This window comes from Epinephelus moara, chromosome 17 (assembly GCF_006386435.1).
Source record: "Epinephelus moara isolate mb chromosome 17, YSFRI_EMoa_1.0, whole genome shotgun sequence".
Taxonomy (NCBI): domain Eukaryota; kingdom Metazoa; phylum Chordata; class Actinopteri; order Perciformes; family Serranidae; genus Epinephelus; species Epinephelus moara.
The window spans coordinates 33,744,370-33,762,614 of NC_065522.1; the positions used below are offsets into that span (position 1 = coordinate 33,744,370).

Below are 18,245 nucleotides of genomic sequence, written 5' to 3' on the forward strand. Positions count from 1 at the left end.
TAAGTGATCCAGTCTCTGCAGTAGAATTTGATGGTCAATTGTGTCAAACGCCGCACTAAGATCTAATAAAACAAGTACAGAGACGAGTCCTTTGTCTGAAGCAATCAGAAGGTCATTTGTAATTTTAACTAGTGCTGTCTCAGTGCTGTGATGCACTCTAAATCCTGACTGAAATTCCTCAGATAAATGGTATTAAAGGTGAGGATCGTTCTCCCTGATTCTATGACCTGTGAGGAGACAAAGAAATTAAAAATAGAAAATGGGCATGTTGGTGTTTGGATGCGTCGACTTCAGGAAGATCCTCAAAACAAGAGCTCACGTTCAGTCGAGACGAACAAACATTTGCAAAGCTTCTTTTTGATGATATAAAATCATAATTTTTTCTGTCACTGTTTTCGTAAATATGTTGTTGTGATGTGTTTTTATTTTTAATGGTTTGATTTTTTTAATGAACAATGTAACTGTGTGAATTATATATATGCTGTATGTGTATGTATATATGATTTTACTCGTTCTTTAAACATTATTTTTTACTGATTGTATTTCAGGATATTAAACTTTTTGTACCACATTTTTCACAATCAACAATGTCTTTACATTTATGCTGTTTTATTGTGAGAATTTAAATATGGTGTGAAGTTATTCTACGTGCTTTGTCTCAGTTATGAAAACACTCTGTTCTCTAAAAACTCTGTTTTAATAAAAATGAAAAAGGAAAAGTTGATCTGGTTGTTGTTCCAGCTCGACACTTTAGTTTGAGACACGATGAATATTAGTATCAGTCTGTTCTGTAGCTGTGTTGATAGCCAATCAGCATCCAGCGCTAATGCTCCATATAGCTCCACGATGGGTTATGATGCACAACAGGATCTGGGAGGAGCATGATGGGATGTTGATCCAGGAGCAGGTCCTGCTGGGCAAAATCACCTTGTGTAGTTTGTGACGTCTCCTGTGTCTCGGCCAAAAAGTTGCACCTGAACACACCATGAAGACTGCAGCCAATGGCCAACTAGCATGTCTGTCTGCACCTGTGTGAGAGGAAATAACTCTCCACAGCAGAGCTGAGCTGAATTGACAATCAGACTGATTTCTTTCTCAGCAGCAATAAAACAATAAACAACAATGGTGATAAAATACATAAACCCTGGGAGACAAAGTGCAGGTTGAACAGTCGTCTTAAACGATCACAGAGGGACGATAGCACCGAGAAATATATTCAATGTTCATAAATGCTTTTCTATAAAAGGAAGTTTTAAAGTGGGATTTAAAAGATGGTGACGATGTGGCTCAGCTCACCTTCAGTCACCAGCTGATCTAAGGACACGCCCCCCGTCCAGGCACCAAGAGGGTCAATAAACATGGCTCAAATGGTAAATGGACCTGCACTTGTTTAGCGCCTTTACACTACGAGTCACATTCACACACTGCTGGTCGATTCATGGACGACCTGCTCGACCTCTGCCGCCCCCATCAACAGTCGACGGTCGTGTTGGTGCGTCAGGGACCTTTAACGTGGTGAAGGTGCTGTGTCGAACCTTCAGGTTGGACCTGTGGAGACTCATCAGACACAGGTGAGACACTGTTTATGGCTGTGAGGATCCTGTTTCATATTTACACTGGCAGACACGTTTATGTGCTGCAACAGCGGTCAGTGTAATGTGGCTTTATGAGTTTATCACTGAGATCAGGTCTGGAGTTCATCGAGATAAACCTGTTGCTGTTACAGGACGCTCATGGCGCTCAGCTGCAGCACAGCCACCACTGAACAGGTGAGTTATCATTAGATGTGACGCTCTGTTTATCACGGGGGTAAAGTCCACTCTTGTTCATTTGAGCAGCAGCTCAGAGGAGGAAAACACCGCAGCAGGTTTGAACACTTTTATTTACATATCTGTGAGTGTTTCTACTGCCGACTGATGCAGGAGAGTGTGAACCAGTGAAGGCAGCAACCTCCTCCTTTTTCCTTCTCCTCTTCCTGAGCATGAATGCAGCGTGAGCAGCTGGTCTTCACATCAGATGTTTTTCATTCACCTTCATATCATCATCCTGGAGAGCAGCTGGTAACAGGTGATTTATCTCCAGTTACAGAGCTCCAACATGTTTCACCTGAAGGACAGACGCCACTTTGACCTCCAGCTCAGCTTCAGCACTGTCGTAGTTTCCTGTCACGCCGTCGTCGTCGTACTTCTGCTGCTGCTGCTCTGAAGGTGACTCACACACAGATATGTCGATAAGAGTGTGATGATGTCATAACTCATTCAGTTAGTTCTTGCTGTGAAACCATACATGTATTCTCAGGTCAGCCTCTCCTGATTGGTCCATCTAAGCCTGTAGTTGCAGTACCTGGTGATGACGTCATCTTGCCGTGTCACCTGGAGGCAGCTGTGGATGCCGTTTCGATGTCCATGGAGTGGACACGACCTGACCTGAAACCCAGGTTTGTCCATGTGAGACATGGAGGTCAGGACCTGCTGGAGAACCAAAACCCGGTGTATGAGGGAAGAACGTCAGCGTCCATCGACCGGCTGAAGAACGGAAACGTTTCACTGAAACTCTCCAGAGTGAAACTCTCTGACGCTGGAACATACAGATGTTTCTTCCCATTGTTACATGGAGACACTTTTGTTCAGCTCGTTGTTGTTAAGTGGTGCACAGATGTTTGTTGTTGTTGTTGTTGTTTGTTTGTTTGATCATCATCATTGTTTTCTAGGTGTAACTCTCATTCTTCCAGTTGTGCACATTAAAATCATTGTGAGCATTGTAATGTTAAATCTTAACATGCTCTCAATCATTTTAGCACTGAACGTAGCATAGTAGCATTAGCATTTTGTCAACTCCAGTGCTAACTATGCTAATATCACCACCAGTGTGTTTGAACTATTTCATATTATTCTCCAGGATCTCCAGACACAGGTCACAGCTCTACGACAGATATCCAGTTAGAGTGAGACTTCTTTCTCCCGCTGTTTATTTGAACCCAAATTTGACCCCCTGAACATGCTCAAACACTCTCCAAAACTGGCACGCTTGTCAGGACTGGCGAAAAATTTGATAAAATGAAAAAAATAACCTCTAAAGTGCCAAAATGGGCTCTCTAGCGCCACCTAGACACACGAAAATGGCCGCTGCAGCCCCTAGGAATGTCGTAGAAAGATCAAACCAAAACTGGCTTGTTGGTCTCATCAAGACCTACAAATCACACACTTATACCCCTGATCTAAACCAAACAGGAAGTGAGCTATTTGACCTTTCACAGTAAGATTTTGCCTCAAAAATGCTCTTTTTCAAAAACTATCTCCTCCTAGACCGCTTATCGTATCGGCTTCAAACTCGCACACATAACAGCTCAACCCCTGCTGAACAACACCTCTGAATAACTTTGTCATTACTCAAACGGTTTGGATTTTATGGGCTCTTAAAGTTGAAGTGACATCTTCGAAAGCTGTCCCATAGGAAATGAATGGAGAAAGGAACCAATCTTTGGGCTTTGTCGAGCCTTTACAGCTTCTCCATACTTTGTGCTACAGACTCCATTCCAACTCTCAAATGCTGCCACAGCTACATACATTATATATCAGTGTTTTCCATCTCCCACACACTACTACAGCCTTTATTACTGATTATACTGTTGCCACTTTTATGATTATGACTGTTAAATACATATTGTAACATACTGTAATATAAAGTCCCTCTATTGCCAAAAATGACCTTGCGTACCCTTGACATTGCTTATTTTCTCAACATTTCGACTCTTACGAATAATTTGCACTGTCTGCGTGAGCTGGAGGCCAAAACAGCGAGAGTCTGAGGTCCCACCCAACGCTGCTCGCAGCTTTAATTTGAGTTCGACAAGAACAACGGTGTTTATCATAAAACCCTGATGGGATGTTTAGAGTCACAACAAGACAACACAGCTTCAGTTGTCTTCAGTAGATTCATGACTCAAACTGTGCGTACGTACAAAGACAGATGTATGCATACAGATTCTCTTCGTCAGACTGATGGAGCAGTGCATACGCCTGATTCTGATTCAGAAATCTTGACCATTGTGGCGCCAGGCGCACGAGCACGAGCCTCATGTCCACACCCACACCCGTTTCCCTACCGATACTTGTGTCCCCTCATTATTTACTTAATCTACTTTACATATCTGCTGTGGACATTTGAAGCGTCTGTACCAACTCATCATGTCTGTGACAACTCTTAACTCAATACCCACCTTCCCTCTGCTCAGGTGCCGTCTCCTCACCTGTCATAGTGAGTGTCAACAGAGTCAGTGACAAAGTGGATCTGCAGTGTGAGTCTGCAGGCTGGTATCCAGAGCCTGAGGTGTTGTGGCTGGACGGTGAGGGAGACCTCGTCTCTGCTGGACCTCCAGAGACAGTCAGAGGTCCTGATGACCTCTATACTGTCAGCAGCAGAGTGACTGTGGAGAAGAGACACGGCAACAGCTTCACCTGTAGAGTCCAGCAGAGGAACATCAACCACACCACAGAGACACACATCACAGTTTCAGCTGAGGAACTGTCTTACTGACTTTGTGAGCTTTGAACAGCTGAATTCTGTCTGCATGTGAATATAACATCCTGTGTGTCTTCATTTCAGACGACGTCTTTGCAGCCCCGTCTTCTGCTGCTGTGCGTGTCACCATCATCTTGTCTGTTTGCGTCCTGATCTGTGCAGCTGTCCTTGTTTTGTGGAAACTGAGACAAAACAAAGGTCGTAAGAGTCACGATACCTGAACGTAAATGTCACTAACTAGCTCCTCCCAGAGGTCCTGAGATAATATGAGGTCACTGTCACTAACACAGCACTTTGTCTTCATGTGCTGAGCAGGGTGTCCTCTGAGCAGAGCAGTGAGTGTCACAGTAACTGTGGCTCCCAGAGTGATGTTTTAGGGATATTTGTTAAATAATAAATGAACAGGTTTAATGAACATGTTTTTGTTTGTATTTGATCACCAGCTTTTACCTCAGAGTTCAGTTTAATATTTAGCATCATTTCTCTGCTGTACTTTGTGTCTCCTTGAAGTCTCTTTGTTCTGTTTAACGCTGCAGAACGACAGCAGTTTGGATTTTCTATTCATCAGTTTCCTTCCTGTGTTTACAGAAAACAAGAAGTACGGTGACCATGAAACTGAAGATGGAGCAGCAGAAGGAGAGCAGCTCCTCAACACGAAGGATTTGATAGAGAAAAAGAAAGACATGGAACATGTGATTGGAGCACTGATGGAAGAGAAGACAGAGCTGGAGACCTCCAGAGACAAACTGGAAACACAGCTGGAGGAGGTGGAGGAGGAGAAGAAGAAGAACGAGAGGAAACTTGACAAGTTAGAGGAACAATTTGATGTGAAGAAACAAGAGAAAAAGTTACTTCTTTGACAGAACAATGTGGAACTGGACAGTAAAAATCTAGAATATAAGGATTCTCTACAGAGAACTGAGGAGAAACTTGAGAAAACAGAGGGCATGATCCAGAGAATAACAGAGTGGAAGAAGAAGGTAGAAAAACAGATTGAGCAAATGAAGAAGCCAACTCAAATTATTGATTCATTCACATTAACAGAAAGTCACTGTTAATCAGAGATTCTAATCATTAATTAATTAATGCATTAACAGTAACAGTCCTGCAGAACACAACACAGGTGTGATTATATTGATATACACATACATGTATATATCAATATTCTGACTGTTTTTTTATTGTGAAGTACTACTGTGACTTTTCCTTACTAAAGACAAGCTGCACAATGTGACACCACGATAATAATAATAATAATAATAATAATAATAATAATAATAATAATATTAATAATTCTGACACAATGGATAAGGTTTTAAGAAGTGTGCAACACCTCTGTATCATTTTTTGTGAAACTTAAAATGTCTTAAAATGTTAAGTAAATACATTTTTGCCTTGCCATCATGAGAGATTAATTAACGTATTTCTCTTTATTTTTTGTTGTTCTGTATCAAGCCACAGTGGTCTGCCCTGGTCCCTGAGTGAGGGTCATTTGATTGATAAGGAATAACTAAACAAAAGCTTGACTGAACAGATTGTTGTTGCTTGAGAGCTTCAGGATTGGCTGTTGCAATAGGTGGCATGTTTTGTTCATGATGTTTCCACAGCATGTGTATGAATTTATTCTATTTCTCCAAACACTGCTTAGCCGTTGGAGGGAAGCATGGAGCTATAACTGATCTCACATTCGAGGTTATTTACTGAACACACTGTATCTGTGAGTTTCATGCATCTCTCTCTTTTTGACACAAAATAATTATGGTGAAATAAAATGGAATAATTTGGATGTGTGACCCTGCACTGATTCTACATGTCATAAATATATAATGGGGAATATATGAACTCCAACAAGGCATCACATTACAGGATGATTATCTTACCGTCTCATTGTGGGTACAGTGTTTACACCACAGTGAGAGGCTGCAGCAGTGTGTGAACAGCACATGATCACTGTGGTCAAACTGTTTCATTATGCAAAACCACCTCCTTTAAAAAATGGACTCGGTGGACACTCAGATAGATGGTGGTGGTGATGATGATGATGATGATGATGATGATGATGATTGAGAACCACACCAGTGGATGCAAAATGCTTCCAATTACAATTTGATTTTCAAATGCTTTTTAACTCATTTTCCTACAGGATTTCTCAGAAAAATCTGTAAAAATCTGAATATAAATGCACAGTGATGCCTCTGCATAAAGGACTGACACAACAATGTGTAATTTACAGCTGATATATTTGATCTGTACATTTTGCAAAGCTTTTACTGAAGCAATTAGCACACCACAAACTACACAACCAGAAAAATACAAACCAAAAGCGTCCTGACAGCATGGAACATTTTTGCTAAACTGTCGTGGGGTTCTATTTCAAAACTCCTAAAACACAGGTGTAGTCAGAAAAATATTGTGATGGTGTGATTTATCATGCCGGCCTCCCAAAGTGCACACAGTGATATTTACCAGAAAGAGGAAAAAAAAGGATGCAAATCAGACAGGGAAAAACAAAACAAAAATACTCTTTACAAAAGGTCAAGATGTCCCAAAAAGACAGTTCTTCAATAACTCAAAATAACTTTTCAAAAACACAGGTTCCAGCACACAGTCTGGAGGTCCAGCAGGTGTGACCTCGTCTGTAACCATAACAACACTGACTCATCCGGGGCCAGAGCAGCCTCCTTTAAACCAGTTGCCTCTTCCACTAGGCATATTATTCACATAAGAAAAACACATCAGCACAAGAAACAAACATGGCAGCACACCGGTAAGGTAAGACAACACGTTTACATGTGGTTTTCTATATGTTCTCTGACATTTATCCTAACGATATGAGGCGGTCTTTGTGGAGAAAAAGCTTGTTTAGTGGACTAACTTTGCACTTGAAGGTTGCCCGTTCACTTACGTTTTAACAGGTCTGACGCTACTATGCGCCCCGGCTGTACCTAGGCTAACAGCTAACATGCTAACTACTATTTTTATGTCACTAGTCACTTGAAACAAATTCAGGACGATAGGAGACAGGTTGAAATAAACCGAAATTTCCCTTTAACAAAAAAGAAACATAATAATGCAGGTCACATGATCATCAAAGGTGCGAGAACTGACTATGTAACACAACAAAATGTTACGCCCTGTTTCGCCAACCAAACTCAGATGGCTGGCACCAGCAGGATGAATATGCAACATACTCTGTAAGGTGAGTGAAACAAGGACTGTGTGAATGTATGGATATGAATGAAACAGAGGGAAAGAGGGAAAACTATTTTAATTATTATGTTTAATGACTTAGTGAAGACAGAAAGGGAGTGGGGACTGCCCACAGTCAGTGAAAGAGTCGCTCCGTCACATCATCCCCCTCCTTCTGGAGGTTGGTTATGTGCGGGACGGTTTTGTCACAAGTATCTTATAACAAGGAAAAACGTACACGGTCATTGAAAAAGTTACATATTACTGTAGAAGCCCAAACGATAGTTGCATTTCTCCATCTTGTGCACACTATGAAACAGTGCTCACTCCGTCCTTCAGTCAGGTGTTTCCACCGTTCTGTGACCTGGACAAGACACAGCAAATACAGAGGCTACAGGTTTCAATATAATAAAAACCAAAACATAATGAAATGTTTATATGATTCAACACAACATATTATCCTAACAAATGTTTTTTTCTATCACGGCTAGTATTGTGATTCTGTATGACTTTATATCATTTATTATGCAGATGACACCAGATTTTATCTTTCAGTTACAATACTAATATTAAACAGTAAATAACTATAAATTTGAAAATATTAAACCATCAAAAGTCATGGCTCATAAAAGCAGCTGGCTTAAATTGACAATTTACTAATCAAATTAAATTAACCTTAGTGAAAAAATATCTCCTGAGGTCGAAATGTTCATGAACACAGAATGAATATTTGTAACGTGACATATTAAGTTGACCTTTCTAAATTATTTGTGTAATGATTAATCACAATTCAAAGTAAAATACCTCTCTCCTTGCTCCGTTTTGCTTTGTTTGTAGGAGCTACACGTGCCTCCCCAGAGCCTGAGATAATGAATAGAAGCAAAAAACAAACAAACTGTAAATATTAATAGATAAACCTTTGTATCAGGCAGAGTAGTTGTCATCTGTTGGTAGTCAGGTTTAAACTTAGTTAAAAACAAAAGTAATACTCGTCACATAGGTCCTGATATAGTTATGATATTAATGTCCCCCTGATGTAAAGTTACAGATCATGATGTCAGACTGATCCTTACTGAAGTTAAAGCGTCAGTAGTTGACCACAGCTAATCTATTAACAAGCTGCCACAGCTCTGTTCTCATAAACATCTTCAGCCGTGTGAACACAGCGATCAGAGGGAACGATGTGGTTTCACTGTTTCATTGCGCTCTCTTAAATATAGTCACTCACGCTGTCAGTATGAAGATGCTCTCACATTTAAACTGCTGATGGTGATCATTATTACTCACAGAGTGGCTTCAGTTGAAGCTTCACTGAACAAATGTTTTGTCTTGTTCAGGTATTTCAACTGAGCGACATTTCTCATCACTGATTTGATGTGGTTTATGCTCCACTGGCAGTCGTCTGTTATTAATGCAAAGTAAATATAACACAGTGTAAAGTACCTCTCGCCTTCTTCTTCTTCGTTGCGACAACAGCACACGTCCCATTTTGATCAGCCACGTTTGCCTCAGGACGAACTGTAACATCAACAAAATATTTCAACACAAAACTATGAACTATGAATTGTTAAGTTGGGTTGATACTTCATTTCTTCTGGCTGAGACACGGTAACATACTGTATATTTCATCAATACTTTGCTGATGACAGCCACGTTTATACACACAATGTAATCCAAAGAAGCGCAGCCATTAGTGCCGTAATGTTCTCACTATGTCATGTGAATGTCAATCGTTCACTGTGACATGAACACTTTCTAAGACGTCTCACTGATCTAATAAAAAACGCATGTGAAAACATTTCAGCCATGCGACAGCCGAACTTAATTTGGTCACAAAGCACATCATGCAAAACCACAGCTGCAGGTTTAAGTGTGCAGCAGACAAACACTTACACTCAGCTTTGTTTAGTCACAAATCACGTGTAATGAAAGTAAAATAAGAATCAGTCAGAGACGTACCTCTTTTCTTCTTGCGCCGTGGGATATTAGCATACAGAGCCATGGGTGGGTCAGCTACACGGGCGTGTCCACTAACTGGAACAGATAGAAACAACAAGAATAATCATATATTTCAACAGGAGTGTTATGTAGTTGTCACCCTACCCTACACCCCCTCAACACTGCACATATCTGTGCAGCTGAGAGACACTTGTGCTCAACATCAGTTTAACAAAAACAAGTTTAATAACTCAGAATAAGTCAGAGACGTACTGTACCTCTATTCTTCTTGGGCCTTGTGATATTAGCATATATATCCATGTGTGGCTCAGCTACGAGGGCACGTTCACTGACTGGAACAAATGAAAACAACAAGGACAAACACATATTTCAACAGCTGTAGCAGCCACAGTCGGACTCTGGACCTGGACACGTGACTGGAAAGAACCATAGTCAGGACAAAAGGCTGATTAACTTACTGCAGTATAGACGCTTTGTTTTATACTGACCAGGGTTTAATCCTGTTGTTGGCGTCTCAGAGGAAAAGCATGCAACTGTATGGAACATAGAGGCAGAATATGAGAACTGAAAGGACAGCTGTACTTTTACTGACACACTACTTCCTGCATTGGCACAAATCATCAGGTGTGGACTGTACCTTTGCGTTTGCGACACTGAAGCAGCCCCACAGCTAACAGCAGCGCAGCCACACAAGTGACGGTGAAAACAGCCGGTAACAGGACGGAGAGCTGAATGGAGCCATGGTGCCGAGGATGAGGAGGTATCTCCTGATGCTGAGGGGTTGTGTCTTGAGGTGCAGGAGGGATGTATGCTGTTAACAGGAGAAAAGATGGATTAGTCGTACTGATTGTCAATGTTTCAGGGAGCAAATGTTTCCTGGTTTGGCTCCTGGTGACGACAACCAATCTGTAATGATAAACGCTGCATGGTTTCTGGGATGGAGAACTAGTCTCTGGTCCAGACTGAGTTAAATCAACAAATATCAGATGAACTGCGAAGACATTTGTAGCTGTTAGCATGTTAGCATTTAGCTGAAAGCACCAATGTGCCACAGTAGAGCTTCACAGAGCGGCTAACACAGCTGTCCCAGTGACCCTCCCTCTATCACCACGAGCCGAAACCTTAACTTTACACCTGCAAACTCATGATCTCACAGACTGATGACATGTGTTGAACATGTTCAGCAAGCATTAATAATTTGATTGACATTATGTGGATTAATTGGTTGAATTAACTGACATGATTTATGTTTCTCTCTTTGAGTTCATCAGCCTAATGCTCAAACTGAAATGAGTGAAGCTGTCCTGTGTCCTCTGTTGTTGTCTGTGCCGGGTGGAATTCAGGCATTGAGGCTGAACCCAACACAAACTTGACAGACACAGTCGCCAGCTACGTCTTGCTGCAGTGCGATACACTGCGGGGTGGCGTCAGTGTATAACGTGGCTGCATGGAACCTTTCGTGGTACACCGCCACTGTATGATGTGCAGACAGATGGTAGGTTCATAACGTGTCCAGAGGGTGCTGGTCATGTTGGTATGATGCGCTGCTGGATGGCTTCAGTTGGAAACGTAATATAAGAAGCTGGAAGGTGCCTGCATCGACAGAGTGGCCATATGTGACGACTTGGGCTGAGAACGTGTTGAGATATTAAAATGACAACAATCTCACCTGTGACAGCCAGCCAGCTCTCTGCTGATCCTCCAGCTCCAGAGATGTGACACCTGTAGAGTCCTTCATTGGACCTGGAGACATTGCTGATGGTCATCCGGCCCGTATATCCAGTCTTACTGAAGAGGCCGTCTCTATAGAAGTCAGCTGCAGAGCTGGACGATGTCATCTTTCTTCTGCAGCGCAGAGAGACGGCCTGTCGTTCCATCACAGGCAGAGCAGGACTCTCCAGGATCACATCACCAGCTGGACAACAAGAAATAAAGTGCAACAACCTTCACCTGCTTTATTCTGGAGCTTTCAGCCACACTGTGTTTTCTTGAAGAGCAGAAATGTTGCAGGAGTCAGTGTGTGTTGAACGTACCAGTGACGGTGATGTTGACAGCGTTGCTCCTGTCTCCCTCTGCATTTTCACACCAGTACTCTCCACTGTGTGTTTCAAAGGCAGGTGTGATGTTTAAGAATCCAGAGTCCCACTGAGAAACATTTGAGGAAACCTTTCTCATCACTCTCCATTCTGATGAGCCGTGAAACCCCCGACACTTGAATGAGATGGAGTCATACTCAAAGAACTGCAGTCTGTTTGGGTCCACGTGAAGAACACATGCATCTGTCACAGAGAAGAAGAAGAAGAACAGTTAAAGATCTCTTCCAGTCTTTAATCCTCAGTAACTGGTATTCTCCCATCACTGCCAGTGAAGGAGTTCAGCTGTAACATACAACAACTCAAACTGTCCAGATAACAACCTGAGCATTATCCAGCCCGGTCACCAGAGCAAAGTGTTGGCACTGTGGTGGTGTCATATCAACGTTTCTAAAGTGACGTAGAATATGATCTGACTTTGTCGTCTGGAGGTGGAGGGGATGGTGGATGGTGTGTTGCCGCGGTAAGACGCCGGCCAAGCTGCAGACCACTGTTAGTGACCAACACACAACAAAACCTGTGGTGTTTTCCACTGAAGAAGTTCCTGGTACTATTTGGGGGGCAGGAACTTCACAGGAAAGTCCTCTCGTTCGGCCCTCTCAACCGCTGAGAGAGCGGAGTAGGAGGAAGGTTCCTGTAAAGTTACCGGGCTCTGGATGTGACGTAATTGTTGCGCGACCATTTTGACCGGGCGACGTGGCAAAGAACGCTAAAGTCGCTTTCTGTTGACGTCACATCCCGCATGGGGAATATCCAATCAGCACCAAGTAAACTCCAAGCCCCACCCAGGAGTTTTTCGGGGCTGTTCTAGTCTGGGGCCGTTTTGGTAAGGAACCGGAACCAGGGCGAGAGAGACAGGATCCGGAATTCGATGGATGCGCCTTTCCGTCAAAATAAAAGCACCAAGCTAATAAAAATGCGGTGAAACTTTTTAACTGAAAGAATATAATTTACAAGAAAAGCCCCAAGCCATTAATTAACCTTTTCTTTTATTGTAAATCGATGGTGCGCCAGAATTTAAAGTTTTACTTTGGTGAATTTGGTGAATTCCGGATCCGCTCTCTAGACCGGAACCAGAATCCAGACAAAATTCAGAGTGAATGGAAACCAGGCTCTTCGCCGTACGTGAAGAGCCTGGTGACGCAAGGCTAGGGCCGTCCTGAGTACGTACTCCAAGGCAGGGACTTGTTTAGCCCCTGTAAAAGTTCCAGAACTCTGTCCTTCGCGGGTCGTTCCTGCGGTGGAGACACGCACCCCCGTAAAATTACCCTGAAGTTCCTGCGGTGGAAACGGGCCTATTGTTTGGCTCTGCATTCACACAGGCAGCAAACACCAGGCTCCAGGGTAAAAGTCCAGGGTTTGTTGGATCATCCACCACCTGCCCCATAGGGACTTTGCAGCTCCTTATATCATGTCATGACCAGCATGTTTCTGCTGTCCACCATGTGTCATGCCACCACGGGTGCTGTCTGACCATGTTATGAACTGATGCCGTCCAGCTGACTGGTGGCATATCAAAACACCGTGGAAGGCTCTGTCTGGCTGTATTATACAATGACGGCGCCTGGTGGGGTATCATGCTGCCAAGAAAGGAGGCTTCTGGTGTCGATGACTGATGCCAACATCACTGACACGGCAGCAGTGTTTGATGAATGACAAAAGGATGGATATGCAGACATATGGCGCCAGTTCATAACGCAGCTGGACGTTATATAAGGAGCTAGAAGGTCCTTATAGTTTGGGCAGGAGGGTAGATGGCTCCAACAAACCCTGAACTTTCAATCAGGAGGCTGATGTTCACTTCCTGTATGAGTGTAGAGCCAAACCATGGTGCTGTTTTCTAACCCTGACCACACTTACATGCTAATGAAGCCAATTAATGAAGCTGAACTCACCAGATCTGTGAACACTGGAGCTGCTCTGCCCTTCATCAGTGAGCAGCAGCAGCACATTCACCACTGGAGAGACAGAGGGGACAATGTCACACACACATGTCTCTATATGTACAGTTACACACACGTCTCTGTATGTACAGTTACACACACACATGTCTCTATATGTACAGTTACACACACGTCTCTGTATGTACAGTTACACACACACGTGTCTCTATATGTACAGTTACACACACGTCTCTGTATGTACAGTTACACACACACATGTCTCTATATGTACAGTTACACACACACGTCTCTATATGTACAGTTACACACACGTCTCTATATGTACAGTTACACACACACATGTCTCTATATGTACAGTTACACACACATGTCTATATGTACAGTCACACACACATGTCTCTGTATGTACAGTTACACACACATGTCTCTATATGTACAGTTACACACACATGTCTCTATATGTACAGTCACACACACATGTCTCTATATGTACAGTTACACACACATGTCTCTATATGTACAGTCACACACACATGTCTCTATATGTACAGTTACACACACATGTCTCTATATGTACAGTCACACACACATGTCTCTATATGTACAGTTACACACACATGTCTCTATATGTACAGTCACACACACATGTCTCTATATGTACAGTTACACACACATGTCTCTATATGTACAGTTACACACACATGTCTCTATATGTACAGTCACACACACATGTCTCTATATGTACAGTCACACACACATGTCTCTATATGTACAGTCACACACACATGTCTCTATATGTACAGTCACACACACATGTCTCTATATGTACAGTCACACACACATGTCTCTATATGTACAGTCACACACACATGTCTCTATATGTACAGTCACACACACATGTCTCTATATGTACAGTCACACACACATGTCTCTATATGTACAGTCACACACACATGTCTCTATATGTACAGTCACACACACATGTCTCTATATGTACAGTCACACACACATGTCTCTATATGTACAGTCACACACACATGTCTCTATATGTACAGTCACACACACATGTCTCTATATGTACAGTCACACACACATGTCTCTATATGTACAGTCACACACATGTCTCTGTATGTACAGTTACACACACATGTCTCTATATGTACAGTCACACACACATGTCTCTGTATGTACAGTCACACACACATGTCTCTGTATGTACAGCTTCTGTCTGCTCCTGATGAACATGACAACATGTAAACAGCCCAGTAAATAATGAGGCCAGAGTCAAACACAAAAAAACTTGAGTAGAGGATAAAGGTCAAACTGGACCATCACTAACTGTCACGTGTCACACTACAGAGTGATACTGCGCAGTCATACATCAGTCTGATCAGATCTGAGAGCAGTTATCGGAGACAGACTCAGTACTCACTCAGTGCGACACAGAGCGCTGTGACCTGCATGATGTCTCCTCGCTGACTGTCTGATCATCAGAACAGAGGAGTAGCTAAATATGATGTAGCTGAAGGTGAAGTACTTCCTGTTCCTGTGCAGAGAGGAGGCCACAGCACTTTAAAGTGTCTTTGAGGTCTCAGCTGCTCTGATCAGCTTCAGAGCGGCTGTGTGTCGCAGCGCAGATAAAAAGCTGAATGACAAAGAAAGATAAAAACATTCAGTTCATTATTTTATTGTTATTAAATCAAACAGACGTGCAGATCCTTTTTCTTTTCAGTTTTGTCAAGTCTGACATGACAACCCTGAGGAGTGTCTTTTGTGTTGCATTATGGGAACTGTAGGATCTACTCTATTAGCGTCGCACATATTTAAATGGCGAAAAGGCCAAACTCCACGAAGAATGAAAGAAAACACAACACGTTCTCATCTCAACTCGTCACATACAGCCGCTTTGTTGATGAGCATAAACCTCAAAATACGACGTGCGAGGTGTCCTCCTACCTCTCTCTCAGATGTTCAAGGACGGTGTGTCAGTTTACACATGTAACACGAGTCTTTTCAAAATACACTTTGATTTTTTTACAGGAAATGTACAGTCTCTGCTTGGTGCGTGTGTACAGTAAAAAAAAAAAAAAAGAGTGTTGGTAAAACACACAAAAAACATGGTTTGTCTTGAACTTCACACTGGAACCAAACAGAAGGCTCCCAGGTGAAAGTCCTAGTTTGTTTGACCCATCCACCTCCCTTGCTCCTGCCCTGTCTGCACTGTACACACTGTACGGCTCTTGATATCATGGTAGGTGCAGATGCCGTTACAAACTGCTGCCCACTGGAGTGTAACTTACCGCTGTGAAGAGTGTCTCGCTGTGTCTGCGTCCGATGCTGATGTGACCTGACTAAGCGACAGTGTTTGATGACTTCAGTCAGTGGCATGCACAGACTTTTGGAAGGGCAGGGGCGAAAAGAAAAAAAAAACCCTCCCAGGAGGGCACTATAGCATGCGTTTTGACTCCCAGGAGGGCACTATAGCATGCGTTTTGACTCCCAGGAGGGCACTATAGTACGCGTTTTGACTCCCAGGAGGGCACTATAGTACGCGTTTTGACTCCCAGGAGGGCTCTATAGTACGCGTTTTGACTCCCAGAAGGGCACTATAGTACGCGTTTTGACTCCCAGGAGGGCACTATAGTACGCGTTTTGACTCCCAGGAGGGCACTATAGTACGCGTTTTGACTCCCAGGAGGGCACTATAGTACGCGTTTTGACTCCCAGGAGGGCACTATAGTACGCGTTTTGACTCCCAGAAGGGCACTATAGTGCGCGTTTTGGCTCCCAAGAGGGCACTTTAATGAGCGTTTTTTAACAATTGGGCCACTGTGCACACCACTGACTTCAGTCATTGCCCACTGCCTCCAAAACTGATGCACCAGGTGTGTATCATACTGCTGTGAAAGGTGCCTCTCTGGATCAGTCTCCGACACTGACACTGAGTTGGGAGTGAGAACAGGCTGGAACACAAATGAAGGTGGTTCACAAAGAGACCATCTCACCAACATTATGAGGATGCTGGAGGACCAGAAGGAGCGACTCAGACGGCAGCAGCAGAGAGGGAGAGGAGGACACCAGGGAGGAGCGTCACTTCTGTATTTTTCAACCTTTTGTTTCCAGGTTTTGTGTCGAAGAGATTTATGGGGACAACATTTTCAGAGTGAGAGCGCTGCAGCCCAGCCTGATCTCATGAAGTTGTCAAACCGCTTTGTCAGTGAGCTCAGCGTCAGACACAGAGGCCAAGAACCTCCATTTGTAGTGGTATGATACACAACCAGGGGGCGTCAGTGGGTAACACGGCCGGATGGCGCCAGCCACAGCAGTATCATATCTGCTGGACAGCATCAGGTTGAAACACTGCTGGTTAGAATTTAATGTAAGGATCAAGACAGTCCCTGTGAGCTGGGAGGGAGGAGCAGCGGATGGGGCCAACAAACCCCAGACTCTCAACCAGGAGGCGGTGTTTCATTCCGGTAGAGTCAAACCATGATGTTCTTTTACTGTAGAGTCCAGCTGAGGAACATCAACCACACCACAACCCTAACATCATGTGGTCTCTTCTAACAGCTGATGACTGCTGATGTGTGACTTGTTGTGTGTTTGATCATCTCAGCTGACTGCTGCTTGGAGGCTCCATCTTGTTGTGCAGCTGGTGTCAGCAGCGTTCTCTTGGTCATTCTCCTCACTTTGATTTGTGCAGCCAGCAGCTAGTGTTGTTGTGTGGAAATGGAGACAACACACAGTCACAGCTACTGCAGCTCTGTGACTGTGATGTTAGCAGGCAGACACTAGATGGCACTGCTGACTACATGTTAGTAACTCTGATTTGACCTTCTCTCTCTCTGTGTATAAAACGTGTGCATCAGACTGAAGTCAACATGTGTCTCCTCCCACAGACTCAGAAGAGACGCTCCAGAAGAAGAGAAAGAGTTGGAGCAGGTGGTTCAAACAAAGACGCAGCAGAAGGAGGAACTGAAGAACCAGACTCAGAGGGAACTTTAGTTTATAGTTAGATTTAATTTGTCTATTGACAATCTAAGTTTTAATATTCTCTGTTGCTTTTATCAATAAGACGATGATAGATGAAAGATGAAGATGTAACTCTCAAAAAGTAAGATCATAACTAAACACTTTCACTGACCTCAACATCATGAAGGATTCTTCCTTCACTGGTTAAAATAATTCTGTCGGTGTTATTTGGATTAGGTTACATTAAATACAGACCGTGTGAGTCTTCATATCAGTAATTATTAATGAAAGCATTTGGACTGGCTTTTGTGTCAACACATTCTGTCTCAACTCATCACATATCATCACTTTGTCAGAGGACTTAAAGAGGCAACAGATAGGATTTGTTTTTTTTTAGCTTGGCGCCACCTAGCGTCAGTGGTGTTGCGTCGCACTGTGGCAACGACTAAACTGAGTGTGGGGATCAGAGATAATGAATAAAATGTAGGCTGTAAAGCCACCAGTATACCTCTATGTATATGTAGAATGAGAAGGTGTGTGGACACTCTACTAAATAAATGAGTAAAGAGACCGAGCAACAATTATCAGATTTATCTGAAGAAAAAAC

At 43.0% G+C, this 18,245-nt stretch overlaps 1 protein-coding gene and 1 long non-coding RNA gene across 4 annotated transcripts; one reads left to right on the forward strand and one right to left on the reverse strand.

The window, feature by feature from the left end:
- Positions 1-1,841: 1,841 nt before the first annotated feature.
- On the forward strand, positions 1,842-6,254 carry LOC126403949 (uncharacterized). Of its 2 annotated transcripts, XR_007571385.1 has the most exons (4): positions 1,842-1,867; positions 2,083-2,207; positions 2,299-4,719; positions 5,110-6,254. It is a non-coding gene; the product is annotated as an uncharacterized LOC126403949 (long non-coding RNA). The 2 variants fall into 2 exon arrangements; XR_007571384.1 differs by having other exon boundaries at positions 1,859-2,207.
- Positions 6,255-7,774: 1,520 nt separating this feature from the next.
- On the reverse strand, positions 7,775-15,336 carry LOC126404636 (low affinity immunoglobulin gamma Fc region receptor II-a-like). 2 transcript variants are annotated; one of them, XM_050068009.1, is made up of 11 exons: positions 15,099-15,336; positions 13,658-13,720; positions 11,703-11,948; positions 11,339-11,584; positions 10,307-10,480; positions 10,128-10,202; positions 9,927-10,001; positions 9,670-9,744; positions 9,154-9,228; positions 8,515-8,571; positions 7,775-8,074 (listed from the first exon to the last, which is right to left on the reverse strand). In XM_050068009.1, exons 1-11 carry the CDS (start codon positions 15,127-15,129, stop codon positions 8,046-8,048), a joined length of 1,146 nt encoding a protein of 381 aa, XP_049923966.1. In that variant the 5' UTR covers positions 15,130-15,336; the 3' UTR covers positions 7,775-8,045. The 2 variants fall into 2 exon arrangements, with proteins under 2 accessions (XP_049923966.1, XP_049923967.1); XM_050068010.1 differs by having other exon boundaries at positions 10,158-10,202; positions 15,099-15,335.
- Between the last annotated feature and the right edge of the window lie 2,909 nt (positions 15,337-18,245).

Excerpts from the sequence above, each read along its gene's own strand:
- LOC126404636 (XM_050068009.1), bottom strand. The coding sequence starts at position 15,129 with ATGCAGGTCACAGCGCTCTGTGTCGCACTGA. Across the intron at positions 11,585-11,702 it reads TGTCAACATCACCGTCACTG|CTGGTGATGTGATCCTGGAG; the intron begins GTACGTTCAACA and ends CTTGTTGTCCAG. Across the intron at positions 10,481-11,338 it reads GAGCTGGCTGGCTGTCACAG|CATACATCCCTCCTGCACCT; the intron begins GTGAGATTGTTG and ends TCCTGTTAACAG.